This window comes from Eschrichtius robustus, chromosome 1, assembly GCF_028021215.1.
Source record: "Eschrichtius robustus isolate mEscRob2 chromosome 1, mEscRob2.pri, whole genome shotgun sequence".
Classification (NCBI taxonomy): domain Eukaryota; kingdom Metazoa; phylum Chordata; class Mammalia; order Artiodactyla; family Eschrichtiidae; genus Eschrichtius; species Eschrichtius robustus.
In genome coordinates, this window is record NC_090824.1 from 96,109,058 (window position 1) to 96,130,501 (window position 21,444).

Sequence of the window (21,444 nt, forward strand, 5' to 3'; positions counted from 1 at the left end):
ATACAATCCTTATCAAACTACCAATGACATTTTTTCACAGAACTAGAACAAATAATCCTAAAATTTATATGAATCCACAGAAATCCTAGAATTGCCAAAGCAAATCTGAGGAAAAAGAACAAAATGGAGGCATAACCCTTCCACACTTCACACTATGCTACAAAACTACAGTAATCAAAACAGTGTGGTACTGGCACAAGAAAAGACATATAGATCAATGGAACAGAATAGAGAGCCCAGAAATAAACGCATCCAACTGTAGTCAATTAATCTATGACAAAAGAGGCAAGAATAAATAATGGAGAAAAGACAGTCTCTTCAACAAGTGGTGTTGGGAAAGCTGGACAGCTACATGTCAATCACTGAAATTAGAACACTCCCTCACAACACATACAAAAATAAACTCAAAATGGTTTGAAGAACTACATGTAAGTCATGACACCATAAAACTCCTAGAAGAGAACACAGGCAAAGCACTCTGACATAAATCATAGCAATATTTTGTTAGATAAGTTTTCCAAGGCAAAAGAAAGAAAAGCAAAAATAAACAAATGGGACCTAATCAAACTTAAAAGCTTTTGCACAGCAAAAGAAACCAAAACAAAAAGACAACCCACAGAATTGGAGAAAAATTTGCAAATGATACAACAAACAAGGGATTAATATCCAAAATATATAACAGCTCATACAACTCAATATCAAAAAACAAACAAACAATTGAGTTAAAAAATGGGCAGAAAACCTGAATACACATTTGTCCAAAGAAGATATACAGGTGACCAACAGGCACATGAAAAGATGTTCAACATAGCTAATTAATTAGAGAAATGCAAATGAAAATCACAATGAGGCATCACCCACACACCTGTCAGAATGGCTATCATCAAAGTCTACAAATAACAAATGCTGGAGAGAATGCAGAGAGAAGGGAACCCTCATACACTGTTGGTGGGAATGCAAATTGGTGCAGCCACTATGGAAAACGTTAGGAAGGTTCCTTAAAAAACTAAAAATAGAACTACCTTATGATCCGGCAATTCCACTCCTAGGTATACATTTGGAAAAAACCGAAAACACTAATTAAAAGGATACATGCACCCCAATGTTCACAGCAGCACTATTTACAATAGCCAAAACGTGGGAGCAACCCAAGTGCCCATCAGTAGATGACTGGCTTAAGAAGATGTGGTATGTACATATAATGGAATATTACTCAGCTATAAAAAAAGAACGAAATATTGCCATTCGCAGCAATGTGGATGGACCTAGAGAATATTACGCTTAGTGAAACAAATCAGAGAAAGACAAATAGTATATGATATCACTTATATGTGGAATCTAAAAAATAATACAAATGTATGTATATACAAAACAAACAGATTCACAGATATAAACTTATGGTTACCAAAGGGAAGGGGTGGGAGGGAAAATTAGGGGTATGGGATTAACAGATACAAACTATTATACATAAAATAGATAAGCAAGAAGGACTTACTGTTAGCCTAAAAAATTATACCCAATATCTTGTATTAACCTATAATGGAATTTAATCTGAAAGAAAAAAAAACTGAATCACTATAATGTACAGCTGAATCTAACACCATATTGTAAATCAACTATACTTCAATTAAAAAAAAAAAAAGTGCCCAGATGAAGCCTACTTCAAAAGACTGATGTAAGGATTAGATGAGCTAACGAAGTGCTTGGCCAGTGGTCAGCATGAAGTTAGAGTCTGTATAGTTTTGTTATCATTAGTGTACCCACCAAAGGACCAGGCACTGCAGTATTCAATGGAAGGCACAGCCACTAAAACTCACCATGTCCTGATTTCCCAATACTTGTTGATAGCACAATAATCTTCACAATCACCCAGGCTCTAAACCCCTTTTGGTGCTTTTCTTTCCCTTGACTTTGTATTCAGTCAGGCAGCAGATCCTGTTAAACCTGTTGCTGTAATATTCTCAATCTTGTCACCTCTTCCTCACAACTATTTCTACCCTGGCTTTGTCCTTGTTCCTACCTAAACATACCAGGACATTGTCCTCCTGTCCTTCCCTATTTCCTCTGCTCCTCGCAAGCCCCCCTACAGCATGGCCTCACTAATCTCTCTAAATCATGCTACCTAACCTTCAACAACTCTCCATTTTTTATGAACTACATTTCTCATTCTTTGGCTTTGGGATTCAAGACCACCCATGATCTAGCTTCAAATTACCTTTCCAGCTGTATTTCCCACTACTCTCCTTCATGTACTCTTAGATGTAATTTACCTGAATCATTAGCCAGTTGTGAGATATACCTAAACCTTAATGACAGCAGACACTGAGGCCCAGAGATGCTAGGAAAATAGTCAAAGGTCACAGAGTTCATGGCAAAGCAGACTTTAGGTCATTGATGGCATTGTAAGTTAATACTGGGGGAGTACCCAACATCTGCCAGCATAGCAGTGCTGGGAAAAAATAGAGAAAAAAGACATTAAAAAAAAAAAAAAAACAAGATATCTCTGAGGACTTCAAAGTAATGTACTACCTCCTCCGGATCCAAAAGCAGTAGAGGTGGCCAGGAGTTCCTCAGAATAGCAAGGACTAAAAGCATCCTACTTGAAGGGGACAAAGGACAAGATAACTGTTTAAACTAGTAACCCAAGTAGAACTCCAAAGTAGAGATTGAAAAACTACAATCACTACCTGAGACCACAGTTTATATAAAAGCTGTGCACCTAGAGAGCCTGGAGGATACAGGCAGAGCCTTGCAGCCAGGACCTGGGCCAAACTGCCTGCTGGCTCAGTGACTAGATTTAGAATAACCCTAATGGATCATAAACCACCTATATAAGACCTGATCTTAGATTGGGGACCCAAGGGTCCAGGTGGAAGCAACCACAAAAATCTAGACAGGATGGTGAGAGACAACTCAGAAGGAGTTAGACTGCAACCTAGAATTCCATACACATGGGGAAACTAATTCTACAAAGGGCAACGAAAGCAACAATTTGAATATGACCTCACTCCCAAGTGATATCAATAATTACTCTAGAAGTAACTTTAAAGTATTTTAAGTCTCTAAAAACATAAGGAAATAGAATATTTTTTAAAAACAAGATTACTAAACAAAAGAAGCAAAAAGTGTAGGTATAAACACACCAACTAGAAATCTTGGACGTGAAATAAAAAACCCAACAAATGTAATAAACAAAGACAGAACTAGCAAACTGGAAGATGACACTGAGGATTCCACAAAGCAGCACAGGAAGAGATAAAAATGCACAAAATAACAGTTAAGAGAGACAGAGGATGGGATTATATGTAATAACAACTTCAGAAGTAGACAATCTAAAAATGGTGAAGCTATATTCATCTCCTTCAAATCTCTACCCAAACGTTACCATATCAGTGTAACCTAACCCCTCTATTCCATTTAAAATTGTGATGACCTCTACCCTCCCATTCCTTCTTCCTCTTATTTAGCCTTATTTTTCCCCATAGCACTTACCAGTTTCTAAAGTACTACATAAATTATGCATATATATTGTCTCCTCCAACTAGAATGTGAGAATTAATGAGGATAGAAACACATCCGTTTCAGTAACTGTTGAATCCCCCTAGAACATCAACAAGCAATTGTTATGTTTCATAAATATTTGGTGAGTGAAAATTCATGGCTGAGCATTTTTCATAATGGAAGAAAAGCAATGAGTCCTCAGTTTGAAGGCAAACAGCAAAGATCTAAAAAAAAAAAGTATAACCCATTACTGTGATATGTGGCACAATTTGAATATAGATTGTGTATATGTTTATCAATATTCAATTTCCTAAATATGATTATATTTATATATAAAAAAAAGCTTTTGTTCTTAGGAGATGCATGCTGAAGTATTTAAGAATGAATTGTCATGGTGTCTGCAACTAACTTTCATGGTTAAGGAAAAAATTATATATTACATATATGCATATGTATGTATATTGACAAATAAATATAAAGCAAATGTAGAAATTTAACAATTGGTAAGTCTAAATGAAAAGTACACAGGTGTTTATTTTCTATAGATTGTGAAGTTTTTCAAGATAAAATACTGAACAAAATAGAGGAAAAATAAGTATTTTGAGATTGAACACCAATACTTATAATAAGAGAACTTCTGGTAGAGTGAAGAGGTCAGCAGTCCCTCTCCTCCCCCTAAAATCACTATAACACTGGAAAAAATAGTCAAAAACAACCATTTCAGGGCTCCGGAAATAAACCAAAGGGAAAAATAAATTGAGAAGCTACTGAACTTTGGAAGATGAGTGGGACTCTGAGGCATTCTTACCTGAGCTACCCCCATTCTGCTCCCCAGCCTGATGGGTGTGGAAGTGCTAACAGGGTAGGGATGGCAGTGAAAACCAACAGCTTCTCTGGCAGAGAGAGCAGACTTGATCTGGAGTGGGAGGCAAAGAGCCCATGCCCAGTGGTAGTCGTGAGAAAAAACAGCAAAATTAGAGGGACAAAAACAAGGAAAGTCTACAGTTCTGCTTGCCTGAAACTGTGGTCTAATTTGGGACAAGATATGGGCAGACTAATTTTAAAATTTGCAGGGAGAAAGTCTGCAAATGAGTGGAAGGCTGCATGCATATACCAGTTTCTCCTACTTTTTCGAAAAGTTTGCTTTACACCACTTCATTTTACAAAAGACTTGGTTAGTACCTGTTTTCGTTTAACCGAAAGAAATCCCAAAGAGGACTTTCACTTTTATGAAAATAGGTGAAAAGCAAAAACAGCATTCAGCATTTGTTTTGCAGCAAGCCCTCACAGAGGCAGCAAACACCCCAAGTAGCGAGAATGACACTGCCAAGCTCCTTCCATACCAACTACACTCAGTACCTGAGCATCAAAACGCCACAGCTTTGAATGGTGTCTGTGAACATCTGTGCTTGATCTCAGTTTATCTTGTGCGCTCACTGGCAAGATGGTAAGGTAAATGCTTCCTCACTTCATGCCATTTGGCTTAAGACAGTTTTCATAGAAACACTCTACTTTTGGTAGCGGGTGAAACCTATAGAGGGAAACCTAAGAGGGCCCAAGCTCTTCACATATCCCTGGGCTGACAGAGAGGATGAGTACCCTGGAAAGGCTCAGGGGTAAGTAAAAGTGGGAGGAGACTAGAACATTGCCTGAACTTTGAATACATGCTCCACACACCCACTGATAAATCATCCGAGGGTGAAAGACTTACTGACTCAAGGTTTTTGAGCACAATCTCTTACCAATCATTGGATGACCACTAAACTACATCGATGCAGAGGCATCCCCTAAAAAGCCACGCTTAAAAACTAAAAATTCAAATTAAAATAACTGAGCAGAAAAATCAGCAGACACATACTTCAGGGAAGAGATTTTCCAGATTAAGTCCAGGCAAATTACAAAGCTAACAAAACAGAAACAACAACCAAATAGTGGCAACAACCCTCAAAGGAACAAATGTCAAATTCAGAGATGCTACAATATGTTACATAAAATCTCCATTTTACAGCAAATTTATGAAGTACATAAGAAGTAGGAAAGTGTGACCCTTACTCAAGACAAAAGCGGTCAAGAGAAACTATGTGTGTGCTCAGATGTTGAATTTAATAAACAAAGACTACAACTCACAGAAGGACAAATATTGCATGATTCTCCTTATAGATCTAAAATAGTCAAACTCATAGAAACACAGAGTAGAATGGTGGTTTCTAGGGGGAGGAGGAAATGGGAAGTTGGGTCAAAAGGGTATACAATTTTAGCTATGCAAGATGAATTACTTCTAGAGACCTGCTGTACAATAGTGTGCCTATAGTTAACAGTACTGATTATGCACTTAAAAATGTTTTTTAAAGAGTAAATCTCATGTTAAGTGTTCATACCACAATAATAATAATAAAAGACTACAAAGCAGCTATTGTAAATTTGTTTTAAAAAATTAAAGGATACAATGATTAAAGAATTAAAGGGAATTATGACAATGACTCAATGACTCAAACAGGGAATCTCAAAAAAAAAAATAGCAACTATAAAAAAGAATCATGAAAATTCTAGAATCAAAAAGTATAATAACTGAAATGAAAATTCCTGGATAGGTTCAACAGGAGAATTGATATGGCAGAAAAACCAACAAACCTTGAAGACAGATAAATAAAAATTATCCAATTTGAAAAACAAGATATTAAGATTGAAGAAAAATTTACAGAGCCTGAGAGACCTGTGGTACAACAGCAAGCATATCAATATACATGAGATCCTCAGAAGGAGAGGAGAACAAAAAAAAGGCAGAAAAAAATAATGGAAGGAATAATGGCCAAAAAACCTTCTAAGTTTGCTAAAAATATTAATCTACAAATCCCAGAAGCTCAACAAACCTTGAGTAGGATAAACACAAACAAATGCACACCTAGACACAGCATGCTCAAATGGTTGAAAGCCAAAGGGAAAATCTTAAAAGCAGTAGGAGAAAAATAACTCACTGCAAATAGAAAAGCAATACAATTCACAGCTAACTTCTCATCAAACACATGGTGGCCATAAGGCAGTGGAATGACATATTCAAAGGGCTGGGGGGAAAATGCCAACAGAGAATTCTAAATCCATCAAATGTTATCCTTCAGAAATGAATTTAAAATATAGTACAAAATAAAGACTGAGAGAATTTGTTGCTGGCATACTTACCTTACACAAAAATATTAAAGGAAGTCCTTCAGATGACAGGAAATGACAACAGACTTGGTAACTTGAATCAATGGGAAAAAAATGAAGAACAGCAGAAATGGTAAATATGTGGGTAAATATAAAGGAATATATATATTTTTTTCTTTTTTTCTCTTAAATTTTTTAGAAGACATTGTATAAAAGCAATAATTATAATGGTATTGTTGTCACATATATATAATAATATATATAAATGTAATATATATGACAATTAATAGCACAAAGAAAGGGGAAGGAAATAAAGCTATACCAGAATAAAGTTGCTATATTCTACCAGAAGTCAGTCAATTTTAATCTGAAGTAGTCCGTAATAAGTTAAGATGCCTATTGTAATATCTAGAATAACCACTTAGAAAATAACTTAAAAAATAGTAAAAACTCAAGAGTAATTAAAATGATGCCCTAATAATTATCTGTTTAACACAAAAAAAGGCAGTAAATGAGCAACCCAGTAACAAAAAAAGGCATAAGATATAGAAAAAGCAGACATATATCACAGGGGAGAAATAGAGACAGCGAAGAATAGAGAAAGCCAAAAGCAAAAGGGCAGATGTAAGTCCAACCTTAATTTTATTAAATTTTATGGACTAAAACTCCAATCCAAAAGCAAATACCGTCTGACTGTGTAAAAAAAGCAAGATCCAACAATGCACTGTCTTTCAGAGACCAACTTCAAATCAAGACACAAATAGGTTAAAAGAGAAAGGACAGAAAAACATATACCACGCAAATAGTAATCATAAGACAGCTGGAGTGGCTGTAATAATATCTAACAAAGTGAACTTTAAGAAATATTACTAGATAAAAAGAGAGATTTTATAATGATAAAAGGCTAATACATAAGAAAAATGTAACAAATATAAAGGTATATACACCTAAAAACAGTCTCAAAATACGTGAAGCAAAAACTGATAGAATCAAGACGAGAAACAGACAAATTAACAATTTGTGCCAGTCTTAATTACTAACAGAACAAGTAGGCCAAAAATCAGCAAGGCTATAGCAGATTTGAACAATACTATCAACCAACTTGACCTAACTGACATTTTTTAACACTCCATCAAATAAGAGCAGAATATGCATTCTTTTCAGATGCATGTAAAACATTCTCCAGGATAGTTCATATGCTAGGCCAAAAAACAAGTCTCAAATGAAGTGACATATTTCTAAACAACGCATGGGTCAAAAAAGAAATCACAAGGGAAACTAGAAAATATTTTGAACTAAATGAAAACAAAAATACAACATATCAAAATTTATGAAGTATGGCTTAAACAGTACTTAGAGGGAAATTCAGCAGCTTAAATACCTATATTAGAAATGAAAGGTTTCACATCAATAATCTAAACTTCCACTTTAAGAATAGACAAAGAAGAGTGAATTAAACCTAAAGCGAGCAGAAGGAAGGAAATAAAGATTAGAGGGGAAAAATTAATGAAATAGGAAACAAAAACAACAGAGAAAAATCAAAGAAACCAAAAGTTCTTTGGGAAAAAAAAAATCAACAAAATTGATAAACTTTTACCTAGGCTAACAGATGACACAGAATTCTAAAATCAGGGATGAAAGAGGGGACATTAATTACCAACCCTACAAAAATGAAAAGGATTATAAGAGAATACTATGACCAACTTTATATCAACAAATTGGACAACTGAGACAAAACGAACAAACTCCTTAAAACCCACAAACTACCAAGACTAAGGAAGAAAAAGAAAATCTAATAGCTCTATAACAAGAAAAATAAATAAATTACTATTAAAAATCTGCCCCTCCCTTCCTACCACATAACACAAACACAAACACAAGCCAAAGCTAGATGGCTTTATCCAGTGAATTCTATCCAATATTTAAAGAAGAAATCATAGCAATCCTACACAACTTCTTTCATAAAATAGAGGTAGGGGAACTTTTCAACTCATTCTATAGGACCAGTATTACCTTTTTACCAAAGCAAGAGAGATATCACAAGAAAACTAGAGACCAATATCCCCTGTGAGCATGCACATGTAAATCCGTAACACAATGTTAGCAAAAACCCAGCAGCATATAAAAAAGATTAAAACCATGATGAAGTGGGATTTATGTGACATTGACATTTATGGGGCTCCTCCCTCCTCTCTAACATCACCCTTCACACAGATTTAAATTGTAATAGTTTGGTTTGCAGATGACATGATACTATACATAGAGAATCCTAAAGATGCTACCAGAAAACTACGAGAGCTAACCAATGAATTTGGTAAAGTAGAAGGATAAAAAATTAATGCACAGAAATCTTTTGCATACCTAAACACTAATGATGAAAACTCTGAAAGAGAAGTTAAGGAAACACTCCCATTTACAACTGCAACAAAAAGAATAAAATACCTAAGAATAAACCTACCTAAGGAGACAAAAGACCTGTATGCAGAAAACTATAAGACACTGATGAAAGAAATTAAAGATGATACGAATAGATTGAGAGATATACCATGTTCTTGGATTGGAAGAATCAACATTGTGAAAATAACTATACTACCCAAAGCAATCTACAGATTCAATGCAATCCCTATCAAACTACAAATGGCATTTTTCACAGAACTAGAACAAAAAATTTCACAATTTGGATGGAAATTCAAACGACCCCGAATAGCCAAAGCACTCTTGAGAAAGAAAAACGGAGCTGGAGGAATCAGGCTCCCTGACTTCAGACTATATTACAAAACTACAGTCATCAAGACAGTATGGTATTAGCACAAAAACAGAAATATAGATCAATGGAACAGGATAGAAAGCCCAGAGATAAGCCCACACACATATGGTCACCTTATATTTGATAAAGGAGGCGAGGATATACAATGGAGTAAAGACAGCCTCTTCAATAAGTGGTGCTGGGAAAACTGGACAGGTACCTGTAGAAGAATGAAATTAGAACACTACCTAATACCACACACAAAAATAAACTCAAAATGGATTAAAGACCTAAATTTAAGGCCAGACACTATAAAACTCTTAGAGGAAAACATAGGCAGAACACTTGATGATATAAATCACAGCAAGATCCTTTTTAACCCACCTCCTAGAGTGATGCAAATAGAAACAAAAACAAATGGGATCTAATGAAACTTAAAAGCTTTTGCACAGCAAACGAAACCATAAACAAGACGAAAAGACAACCCTCAGAATGGGAGAAAATATTTGCCAATGAAGCAACTGACAAAGGATTAATCTCCAAAATTTACAAGCAGCTCATGCAGCTCAATATCAAAAAGACAATCGAAAATTGGGCAGAAGACCTAAATAGACATTTCTCCAAAGAAGATATACAGATTGCCAACAAACACATGAAAGGATGCTCAACATCACTAATCATTAGAGAAATGCAAATCAAAACTACAATGAGGTAACACCTCACAGCAGTCAGAATGGCCATCATCAAAAAACCTACAAACAATAAATGTTGGAGAGGGTGTGGTGAAAAGGGAACCCTCTTGCACTGTTGGTGAGAATGTAAATGGATACAGCCACTATGGAGAACAGTATGGAGGTTCCTTAAAAAACTAAAAATAGAACTACCATATGACCCAGCAATTCCACGACCAGGCATATACCCTGAGAAAACCATAATTCAAAAAGAGTCATGTACCACAATGTTCTCTGCAGCTCTATTTACAATAGCCAGGACATGGAAGCAAACTAAGTGTCCATCAACAGGTGAATGGATAAAGAAGATATGGCACATATATACAATGGAATATTATTCAGCCATAAAAATAAATGAAACTGAGTTATTTGTAGTGAGGTGGATAGACCTAGAGTCTGTCATACAGAGTGACGTAAGTCAGAAATAGAAAAACAAATACCGTATGCTAACACATATATATGGAATCTAAAAAGAAAGAGGTTCTAATGAACCTAGGGGCAGGACAGGAATAAAGACGCAGACATAGAGAAAGGACTTCAGGACATGTGGAGGGGAAAAGGTAAGCTGGGACGAAGTGAGAGAGTGGCATGGACATACATACACTACAAAATGTAAAATAGATAGCTAGTGAGAAGCAACCACATAGCACATGGAAATCAGCTCGGTGCTCTGTGACCACCTAGAGGGGTGGGATAGGGAGGGTGGGAGGGAGATGCAAGAGGGAGGAGATATGGGGATATATGTATATGTAGAGCTGATTCACTTTCTTATAAAGCAGAAACTAACACACCATTGTAAAGCAATTATACTCCAATAAAGACATTAAAAATAAATTTTAAAAAAGTGTGGTAGTTTGGCTCTGTAGTCTTTTCATTTACACACTAATCAATGTAGACCTTCCTTGGTGGTTATGTGTAAGGTGTATGAAATAAAGTAATCTAATCCTATTGAAATTATGACTATCAAAAAGAGATTAAGGATACCATAAAAGTAGCAGAAAGCAAGAAGATTTCCATTTTTAGCCTTGTTGCTGAGGGTTTATATACCTGACAAGGATTTAAAACAAACAAAGATGAAAAAGTAGGAGAGCAATGAGCTTAATTCTCAGTTCAGTTATATCCAGGGCTCAACATAATCAAGAACCAACCAGATCCATGTGGAAGATAAATTCAGCTAATTTAGGAGTTTTCCTAGAGTGAGAAATGACACCCTAATTGTTGGGGAAAAGGCATTGTATCATCAGAAATACAAGTAAGACTTTGAAGAGATGGTGTGTTCCTCTCGCCAGCTGCATGTCAACTCAAGCACTGAAATCCAGGGCTAATTTATACGCTTATCTGCATCTGGTCACCAGTTAAGATGACAGAGCTTTCCAAGCCCTAGAAGGTTCACTTCTAGGCTCTTGCTTTTACAGATGGTTATCAGAGGGTTATGATGCACCTTGCCACCCATCCAACCACCACCCAAGTTAGCCTGGTGGACAATATACTGGCTCAACCCACAAACAGAGTCCAAAATATGTTTGGGGTGAGAGACATGAGAGAAAGCTATGGCATTTTCAGGAAGCACTTGCAAACATCTAACTATTTAAAACCCATCTCTAAGAACCCGAAAAAGAAGCAACCATATTTAGGTGGTCATTCATTTCTGCATGGTTTAGAATACAATCTTCAACCTACAGCATTAATAAGTTAGCCAATTCTGCACTATAAATGAACATAAAAATCTAATACTTTAAAATTTTTTACTATATGACAAACATTATTTCCATTTCCAAAAAGTAATGCTTCAGTTAGATAGCCTCATCCAACAAAGGGCAGACAGCAGAAGCAAGAAGAACTACAATCCTGCAGCCTGTGGAACAAAACCCACATTCACAGAAAGATAGACAAGATGAAAAGGCAGAGGGCTATATACCAGATGAAGGAACAAGATAAAACCCCAGAAAAACAACTAAATGAAGTGGAGATAGGCAACCTTCTAGAAAAAGAATTCAGAATAATGATAGTGAAGATGATCCAAGACCTTGGAAAAAGAATGGAGGCAAAGATCGAGGAGATGCAAGAAATGTTTAACAAACACCTAGAAGAATAAAAGAACAAACAAACAGAGATGAACAATACAATAACTGAAATGAAAACTACACTAGAAGGAATCAAGAACAGAATAACTGAGGCAGAAGAATGGTTAAGTGACCTGGAAGACAGAATTGTGGAATTCACTGCTGTGGAACAGAATAAAGAAAAAAGAATGAAAAGAAATGAAGACAGCCTAAGAGCCCTCTGGGACAACAATAAACAAAACAACATTCGCATTATAGGGGTCCCAGAAGGAGAAGAGAGAGACAAAGGACCAGAGAAAATCTTTGAAGAGATTATAGTCGAAAACTTCCCTAACATGGGAAAGGAAATAGCCACCCAAGTCCAGGAAGTGCAGAGAATCTCATACAGGATAAACCCAAGGAGAAACATGCTGAGACACATAATAATCAAATTGGCGAAAATTAAAGACAAAGAAAAATTATTGAAAGCAGTAAGGGAAAAACAACAAATAACATACAAGGGAACTCCCATAAGGTTAACAGCTGATTTCTCAGCAGAAACTCTGCAAGCCAGAAGGGAGTGGCATGATATACTTAACGTGATGAAAGGGAAGAACCGACAACCAAGATTACTCTACCCGGCAAGGATCTCATTCAGGTTTGATGGAGAAATCAAAAGCTTTCCAGACAAGCAAAAGTTAAGAGAATTCAGAATCACCGAACCAGCTCTACAACAAATGCTAAAGGAACTTCTCTAAGTGGGAAACACAAGAGAAGAAAAGGACCTACAAAAACAAACCCAAAACAATTAAGAAAATGGTCATAGGAACATACATATCGATAATTACCTTAAATGTGAATGGATCAAATGCTCCAACCAAAAGAAACAGGCTTGCTGAATGGATACAAAAACAAGACCCATATATATGCTGTCTACAAGAGACCCACTTCAGACCTGGGGACACATACAGACTGAAAGTGAGGGGATGGAAAAAGATATTCCATGCAAATGGAAATCAAAAGAAAGTTGGAGTAGCAGTACTCATATCAGATAAAATAGACTTTAAAATAAAGAATGTTACAAGAGACAAGGAAGGACATTACCTAATGATCAAGGGATCAATCCAAGAATAAGATATAACAATTATAAACATATATGCACCCAACATAGGAGCACCTCAATACATAAGGCAACTGCTAACAGCTCTAAAAAAGGAAATCGACAGTAACACAATAATAGTGGGGGACTTTAACACCTCACTTACACCAATGGACAGATCATCCAAAATGAAAATAAATAAGGAAACACAAGCTTTAAATGACACAATAGACCAGATAGATTTAATTGATATGTATAGGACATTCCATCCAAAAACAGCAGATTACACTTTCTTCTCAAGTGCGCACGGAACATTCTCCAAGATAGATCACATCTTGGCTCACAAATCAAGCCTCAGTAAATTTAAGAAAATTGAAATCATATCAAGCATCTTTTCTGACTACAACGTTATGACATTAGAAATCAATTACAGGGAAAAAAACATAAAAAACACAAACACATGGAGGCTAAACAATACGTTACTAAATAACCAAGAGATCACTGAAGAAATCAAGCAGGTAATCAAAAAGTACCTAGAGACAAATGACAATGAATACACGAAGATCCAAAACCTATGGGATGCAGCAAAAGCAGTTTTAAGAGGGAAGTTTATAGCTATAAAAGCTTACCTCAAGAAACAAGAAAAAATCTCAAATAAACAATCTAAACTTACACCTAAAGGAACTAGAGAAAGAAGAACAAACAAAACCCAAAGTTAGCAGAAGGAAACAAATCATAAATATCAGAGCAGAAATAAATGAAATAGAAACAAAGAAAACAATAGCAAAGATCAATAAAACTAAAAGCTGGTTCTTTGAGAAGATAAACAAAATTGATAAACCATTAGCCAGACTCATCAAGAGAAAAAGGGAGAAGACTCAAATCAATAGAATCAGAAATGAAAACGGAGAAGTTACAACAGACACCACAGAAATACAAAGCATCCTAAGAGACTACTACAAGCAACACTGTGCCAATAAAATGGACAACCTGGAAGAAATGGACAGATTCTTAGAAAGGTACAACCTTCTAAGACTGGACCAGGAAGAAATAGAAAATATGAACAGACCAATCACAAGTAATGAAATTGAAACTGTGATTAAAAATCTTCCAACAAGCAAAAGTCCAGGACCAGTTGGCTTCACAGGTGAATTCTATCAAACATTTAAAGAAGAGCTAACACCCATCCTTCTCAAACTCTTCCAAAAAATTGCAGAGGAAGGAACACTCCCAAACTCATTCTATGAGGCCACCATCACCCTGATACCAAAACCAGACAAAGATACTACAAAAAAAGAAAATTACAGACCAATATCACTGATGAATATAGATGCAAAAATCTTCAACAAAATACTAGCAAACAGAATCCAACAGCACATTAAAAGGATCATACACCATGACCAAGTGGGATTTATCCCAGGGATGCAAGCATTCTTCAATATACACAAATCAACCAGTGTGATACACCATATTAACAAATTGAAGAATAAAACCATATGAGCATCTCAATAGATGCAGAAAAAGCTTTTGACAAAATTCATCACCAGTTTATGACAAAAACTCTCCAGAAAGTGGGCACAGAGGGAACCTACCTCAACATAATAAAGACCATATATGACAAACCCACAGCAAACATCATTCTCAATGGTGAAAACCTGAAAGCATTTCCTCTAAGATCAGGAAGAAGACAAGGATGTCCACTGTCACCACTATTATTCAACATAGTTTTGGAAGTCCTAGCCGCAGCAATCAGAGAAGAAAAAGAAATAAAAGGAATACAAATTGGAAAAGAAATAAAGCTGTCATTGTTTGCAGATGACATGACACTATACATAGAGAATCCTAAAGATGCCACCAGAAAACTACTAGAGCTAATCAATGAATTTGGTAAAGTTGCAGGATGCAAAATTAATGCACAGAAATCTCTTGCATTCCTATACACTAATGATGAAAAATCTGAAAGAAAAATTAAGGAACTCTCCCATTTACCATTGCAACAAAAAGAATAAAATACCTAGGAATAAACCTACCTAGGGAGACAAAAGACCTGTATGCAGAAAATATAAGACACTGATGAAAGAAATTAAAGATGATACAAACAGATGGAGAGATATACCATGTTCTTGGAGTGGAAGAATCAATATTGTGAAAATGACTATACTCCCCAAAGCAATCTATAGATTCAATGCAATCCCTATCAAATTACCAATGGCATTTTTTAAGGAACTAGAAAAAATCATCTTAAAATTTGTATGGAGACACAAAAGACCCCGAGTAGCCAAAGCAGTGTTGAGGGAAAAAAACGGAGCTGGAGGAATCAGACTCCCTAACTTCAGACTATAATACAAAGCTACAGTAATCAAGACAATATGGTTCTGGCACAAAAACAGAAACATAGATCAATGGAACAAGATAGAAAGCCCAGAGAGAAACCCACGCACCTATGGTCAACTAATCTATGACAAAGGAGGCAGGGATATACAATGGAGAAAAGACAGTCTCTTCAATAAGTGGTGCTGGGAAAACTGGATAGCTACATGTAAAAGAATGAAATTAGAACACTCCCTAACACCATACACAAAAATAAACTCAAAATGGATTAAAGACCTAAATGTAAGACCGGACACTATAAAACTCTTAGAGGAAAACATAGGAAGAACACTCTATGACATAAATCACAGCAAGATCTTTTTTGATCCCCCTCCTAGAGTAATGAAATAAAAACAAAAATAAACAAATGGGACTTAATGAAACTTCAAAGCTTCTGCACAGCAAAGGAAACCATAAACAAGATGAAAAGACAATACTCAGAATGGGAGAAAATATTTGCAAAGGAATCAACGGACAAAGGATTAATCTCCAAAATATATAAACAGCTCATGCAGCTCAATATTAAAGAAACAAACGGAATCAACCTAAATGCCCATCGACAGACGAATGGATAAAGAAGATGTGGTACATATATACAATGGAATATTACTCAGCCATAAAAAGGAACGCAATTGGGTCATTTGTTGAGACGTGGATGGATCTAGAGGCTGTCATACAGAGTGAAGTAAGTCAGAAAGATAAAAACAAATACCGTACATTAACACATACATGTGGAATCTAGAAAAATGCTACAGATGAACTGGTTTGCAGGGCAGAAATTGAGACACAGATGTAGAGAACAAATGTATGGACACCAAGGGGGGAAAGTGGTTGGGGGGGTGGTGGTGGGAAGAATTGGGCGATTGGGATTGACATATATACACTAATATGTATAAAATGGATAACTAATAAGAACCTACTGTATAAAAAAATAAATAGGGCTTCCCTGGTGGTGCAGTGGTTGGGAGTCTGCCTGCCAGTGCAGGGGACACGGGTTCGAGCCCTGGTCTGGGAAGATCCCACATGCTGCGGAGCAACTGGGCCCGTGAGCCACAATTACTGAGACTGCGCGTCTGGAGCTTGTGCTCCGCAACAAGAGTGGCCGCGATAGTGAGGCCCACGCACCGCGATGGAGAGTGGCTCCCACTCACCGCAACTAGAGAAAGCCCTCGCACAGAAACAAAGACCCAACACAGCCATAAATAAATAAAAATAAATAAATTTTTTAAAAAAATAATAAAATAAATAAATAAATAAAATTCAAAAATTAAAAAAAAGAAAAAAAGAATACCAGACAGTGATGAAGTACCAGACAGCAGGGAGGTAACACGATCTGATTTTCATTTCACAAAAAGCACTCAAAAGGTGGGTGGAGGTGGTGTGGAGGGTGATGCAATTAGAAGTGGAAGGACCATTCTGGCTGCTGTTAGAGTAACCCAAGTGAGGAGGTCTTCGTGAAAAAGTCATTATGACTATTATAGTAGTAGTAGTAGTAGTAGTAGTAGTAGTAGTAGTAGTAGTAGTAGTAGTAGTAGTAATTACATCATCCTTCTAAAACAGTGGTTTTTACCTCTATAAAGCCCAATACCTTCATTAATATTAAGTATTTTGTAAAACCCATTTTAAGACAAAACTTAATGATGATATAACCTACCTACACCTTCAGGAAAAAAGAAATTTGAAAGTAAACTTTGAGTAAGATCCCATGTCTTTCAAAATGCCACTGCTCAGACACAGCTAGACTAGAAGACGTAATGAAGTAGTCAGCACCAGATCCAGAACTGACAGCTCTAAATGCTGACTGATATAAATGCACTAAGTTAGCAACTTAAATTCCTCAACGACCTTTGCCACTGTAATGTGAGTTTCCCAAAACAGTGAACCAGTCAAATTCCAAAGCAAGACAAAATGCAATCTTTTGTCCATTTTCCCAGCAGTTATATTCCTGAAAAAGTCAGTCTCTATTAAAACCATACAAAAGTATTTGGTGTTCACAAGCATAATGAAGTTCCAAGTTCTGATCACTATAATCAGATTTTTCATCTATGTGAACGACTGGTGTGGCATCTTGAAAGACTCCTAGATTGAGAACCAACTTACTGAGATGCTTCACTGCCCCATGCATTGCAGGATGTCTGACCTCTCTGGACCTAGTCCATTTTCATTGTGAAGTCCAAAAATATTCCCCAACAAAGTCATAAAATACTGTATTAGACAATGCCATTTTTGTCGACAATCATTAGTATAAAGTAGGCAGAATCTTAAAAAAAAAAAAAAAAAAAAGTAATGCTTCAGATGAAGGAAAGACTATGAAGCCATAAAAGAGACAAAGAAAGTCTCTGGGTGTCACAGGAGATTTGAAATAACGCAAATGCCAACTAAAAAAAATTCAGACTAATATTTGAAATAATGAAGGCAGGACACAGCTATGTATTTTGTGGCAATCCTTGCAATGCTTCTTTTCCACTAACTGAAAGCAAGGATCAAAATCTTGAGGAGAGGGCTTCCCTGGTGGCGCAGTGGTTGAGAATCTGCCTGCCAGTGCAGGGGACACGGGTTCGAGCCCTGGTCTGGGAGGATCCCACATGCCGCGGAGCAACTGGGCCCGTGAGCCACAACTACTGAGCCTGCGCGTCTGGAGCCTGTGCTCCGCAACAAGAGAGGCCGCGATAGTGAGAGGCCCGCGCACCGCGATGAAGAGTGGCCCCCGCTTGCCGCAACTGGAGAGAGCCCTCGCACAGAGACGAGGACCCAACACAGCCAAAAATAATAAATAAATAAATTAATAAAAATCCTGAGTAGAGATTTCCAGGAAAACTATGTGTAGAGTAAATCTATAGCCTCATTCAACATGGCTAATCTCAAAAATTAAATCTGGCTGATCATACATACGAATCATCAAGGTTTACGTGTTTTTCTAGATGAATTTCAAATTATGTCAATATAACATTTCTACATTATGAATTAAAAAATAATTCATAACAATTCTACAGACCATATGCAAGTTTATTTAAATAATTTAACACTGCACAGAGAGCTAATTTATAAGTATAAAAATAGGTTGTTTAGCAACCAAATACAAGCGCCACACAGAAGCAGATTACACATACACGATTAGGCCTTTAGAAGACTTAGGCAACCTTAATATCGCAAGTACTTTTATGAGAATACTTTACTCATATGATAGTCAGACATTATTAAAACATCTCAAAATATGCAGAATCCACAAATATTTTTCAGTGTGAAGCCTTCCATTCCAGTTTTCTTATCAATATATTAATGATTCTTCTTAAATACTGTATAACAGTTAGTCTAGATTGACAAATGGGCTATCAAAGCCACTATCTTGTTGGTTAGACAGAGGAGCAATTAATTTTCTTGAAGGCTGTGGACACACTGCAGATGGTACTGTACTGCTCAGTTTTTTGAAATCTGACTTTAATATATCAGCCTTATGATGAGGTGGGTTTCCAAGAGTCATGCTGATCTTCCCTGGTGGGGAATACGTGGTTTCTTCTGACAGGTCTGGAGTATGACCACTCTGACATTTCATAGGTTGATGAATCGTACTGTTTTTCTCTGAATCTAAAGGAAAACTTACTGCTGAAAACTGTTTGAAATTTACAGATTCGTTGAGCATATCCAGAGTTTCTTGTGGCCTATCATGCAAAAATGACACTTCATGACTGTTGCAGGGTAGAGCGGCACTGTTGGAATGCCAGCTTACAGAGTCACTGAGGTCCCCTCCGTCCTTTACTGGAGTTTCCTTAACACCCAAACTTTGACTTTTCTCAGATGCAGCATTTTCACTTGCCATTAGTGGATTACCCTTGTATACTTTTAAACCAAGTCTTTCATTAGGACTTCGAAAAGTTATATGCGTGGACTCGAATTCAGAAAGACTAGGGGTATATCTAGGTGAGGGTTTATTTCCGAAGGATCTGAGAAAAGGGTGTGCAGTTGAGTGCTGGAGTGATTCAGAGCCAGTATCACCGAGGAGGTCTATCTTCTTCTGCAAACCAAAGCCTCTTTCACCTTTGCAAGGAACAAACTCAGGAGAAACATTCCTTGGCAAAATTTCTAGGTGTTTGTGACTGTTATCCCCGAACTGAAAGTCTGGATGTGACTCTTTGGAACCCTCATGCTTTCTGCCTCCATGCTCTGCGTCCTCTAATCGCCTTTGTAAGTTACAGGCAGCCCTCCTCTTAGGAACTTGGTCACACATACTTCTGGGGATAGTTTTAATACTGTTTGATTTGCTTTCACTGTGACACGATACATTCTGATTCACATCATTTCTTTTTGATTTTTCAACTCCAGTCAGCATCTCTGAAGTCAGAGGCAATACTATTGTATACAAGGGAACAAAAATTAAGGGAAAACAAAATTAGGAGAAAATTAACACTGATAGAGGAGAAAGAAATTTATGTTTTTATATATTTCCAAGGGATGCATATATATTTTAATCATCCTCAAAGAAAATACATCAATGCTGGACATTTAAAAATATTCTTTTACATATATCTATTAGATAAAGCTGAGTAATTTTGTTAATGAAATCTAATATGTTATTATTGCTATCCACCTGATGTATTATTTTCTGTAATAGTTGGTACAGCATTTCAAGAGCCAACTGCAACATTTCCAGTCTTGCTCTGATGTCAAATATGGAGTTTCTGATGGAGGAAATTTGCTGGAAGAACCCACCCAACCCAAGACAGACAGACAGACACACACACACACACACACCTCTCACACACTTTCTCTCTTTTTCTCAAAGCTAAAATAGTTTCTGATTTAATTAGCTAAGACACTAAATCTGATCAGAAGCAGAACAGCCACACAGCATAGAATCAGAGGCATCATATCTCAAAGTAGGGTACCTTGGTCTCTAAAGTCTCTGAAAAGTGTTTGTTTCTGCTGGGGACATTATTCATTATTTGCAGTTGCCCCAAATCTAGAAAACTCTTTTCTTGTTATATGCCACTGCCTTTTTTTTTTTTTTCAAAGGAATTTTTTTTTTTTTTTTAAAGATTTATTTATTGATTGATTGATTGATTGTTATGTTGGGTCTTCGTTTCTGTGCGAGGGCTTTCTCCGGTTGTGGCAAGTGGGGGCCACTCTTCATCGCGGTGCGCGGGCCTCTCACTATCGTGGCCTCTCTTGTTGCGGAGCACAGGCTCCAGACGCGCAGGCTCAGTAGTTGTGGCTCACGGGCCTAGTTGCTCCGTGGCATGTGGGATCTTCCCAGACCAGGGCTCGAACCCATGTCCCCTGCATTGGCAGGCAGATTCTCAACCACTGCGCCACCAGGGAAGCCCGCCACTGCCTTTTTATAGCCAAGGTTCACATCGCCATTCCAAAATTTACACAAATAATCCTTGTGCTTTTATTTGAAGAACGTTTACCAACATTAAACTTGGGAATTCCTGAACAGTCTTTGCTTCAGGCTTTCCAGAAGTGCAAAAACCCCATTTCCTCACAGATATGTTCAAATTCCCCCAGTGTGACTGGGAATTTACTAATTTTTTTCATGTTTTTCCATCAGCTTTTGATTCATATATTCTAAAGTTATTTTATTATGAACAGAAAGAATTCATTTATAGCTTCTTGGGAGGTTGCTCCTTTATCATTATGAACTATCACTTTGGTCAGTTTAATGCTAACTCTAATTTACCTAATATTGTATTTAACTCTATAATTTATCTAATATCAACACTGCATTGCTTGGTATATCACTTTCCAGCCCCTTTATTTTGAATTTTTGACAATGTTCTTATCTGGAATAACATATGTCTAGAATATTTAAAA

General features: G+C 36.6%; 1 protein-coding gene across 6 annotated transcripts in view; it reads right to left on the reverse strand.

The window, feature by feature from the left end:
- CEP152 (centrosomal protein 152) overlaps window positions 1–21,444 on the reverse strand; it is a 129,695-nt gene that overhangs the window by 12,998 nt on the left and 95,253 nt on the right. For 4 of the 6 annotated variants that reach the window (XM_068535981.1, XM_068535946.1, XM_068535955.1 and 1 more), the window contains one exon: window positions 18,686–19,980. The exons of the other annotated variants lie outside the window; for them this stretch is intronic. In XM_068535981.1, coding sequence (XP_068392082.1) covers window positions 18,941–19,980 — 1,040 coding nt within the window. In that variant the 3' untranslated portion in view covers window positions 18,686–18,940. Of the gene's footprint in view, window positions 1–18,685; window positions 19,981–21,444 lie in introns of those variants that run through there. 6 annotated transcript variants of the gene reach the window in all.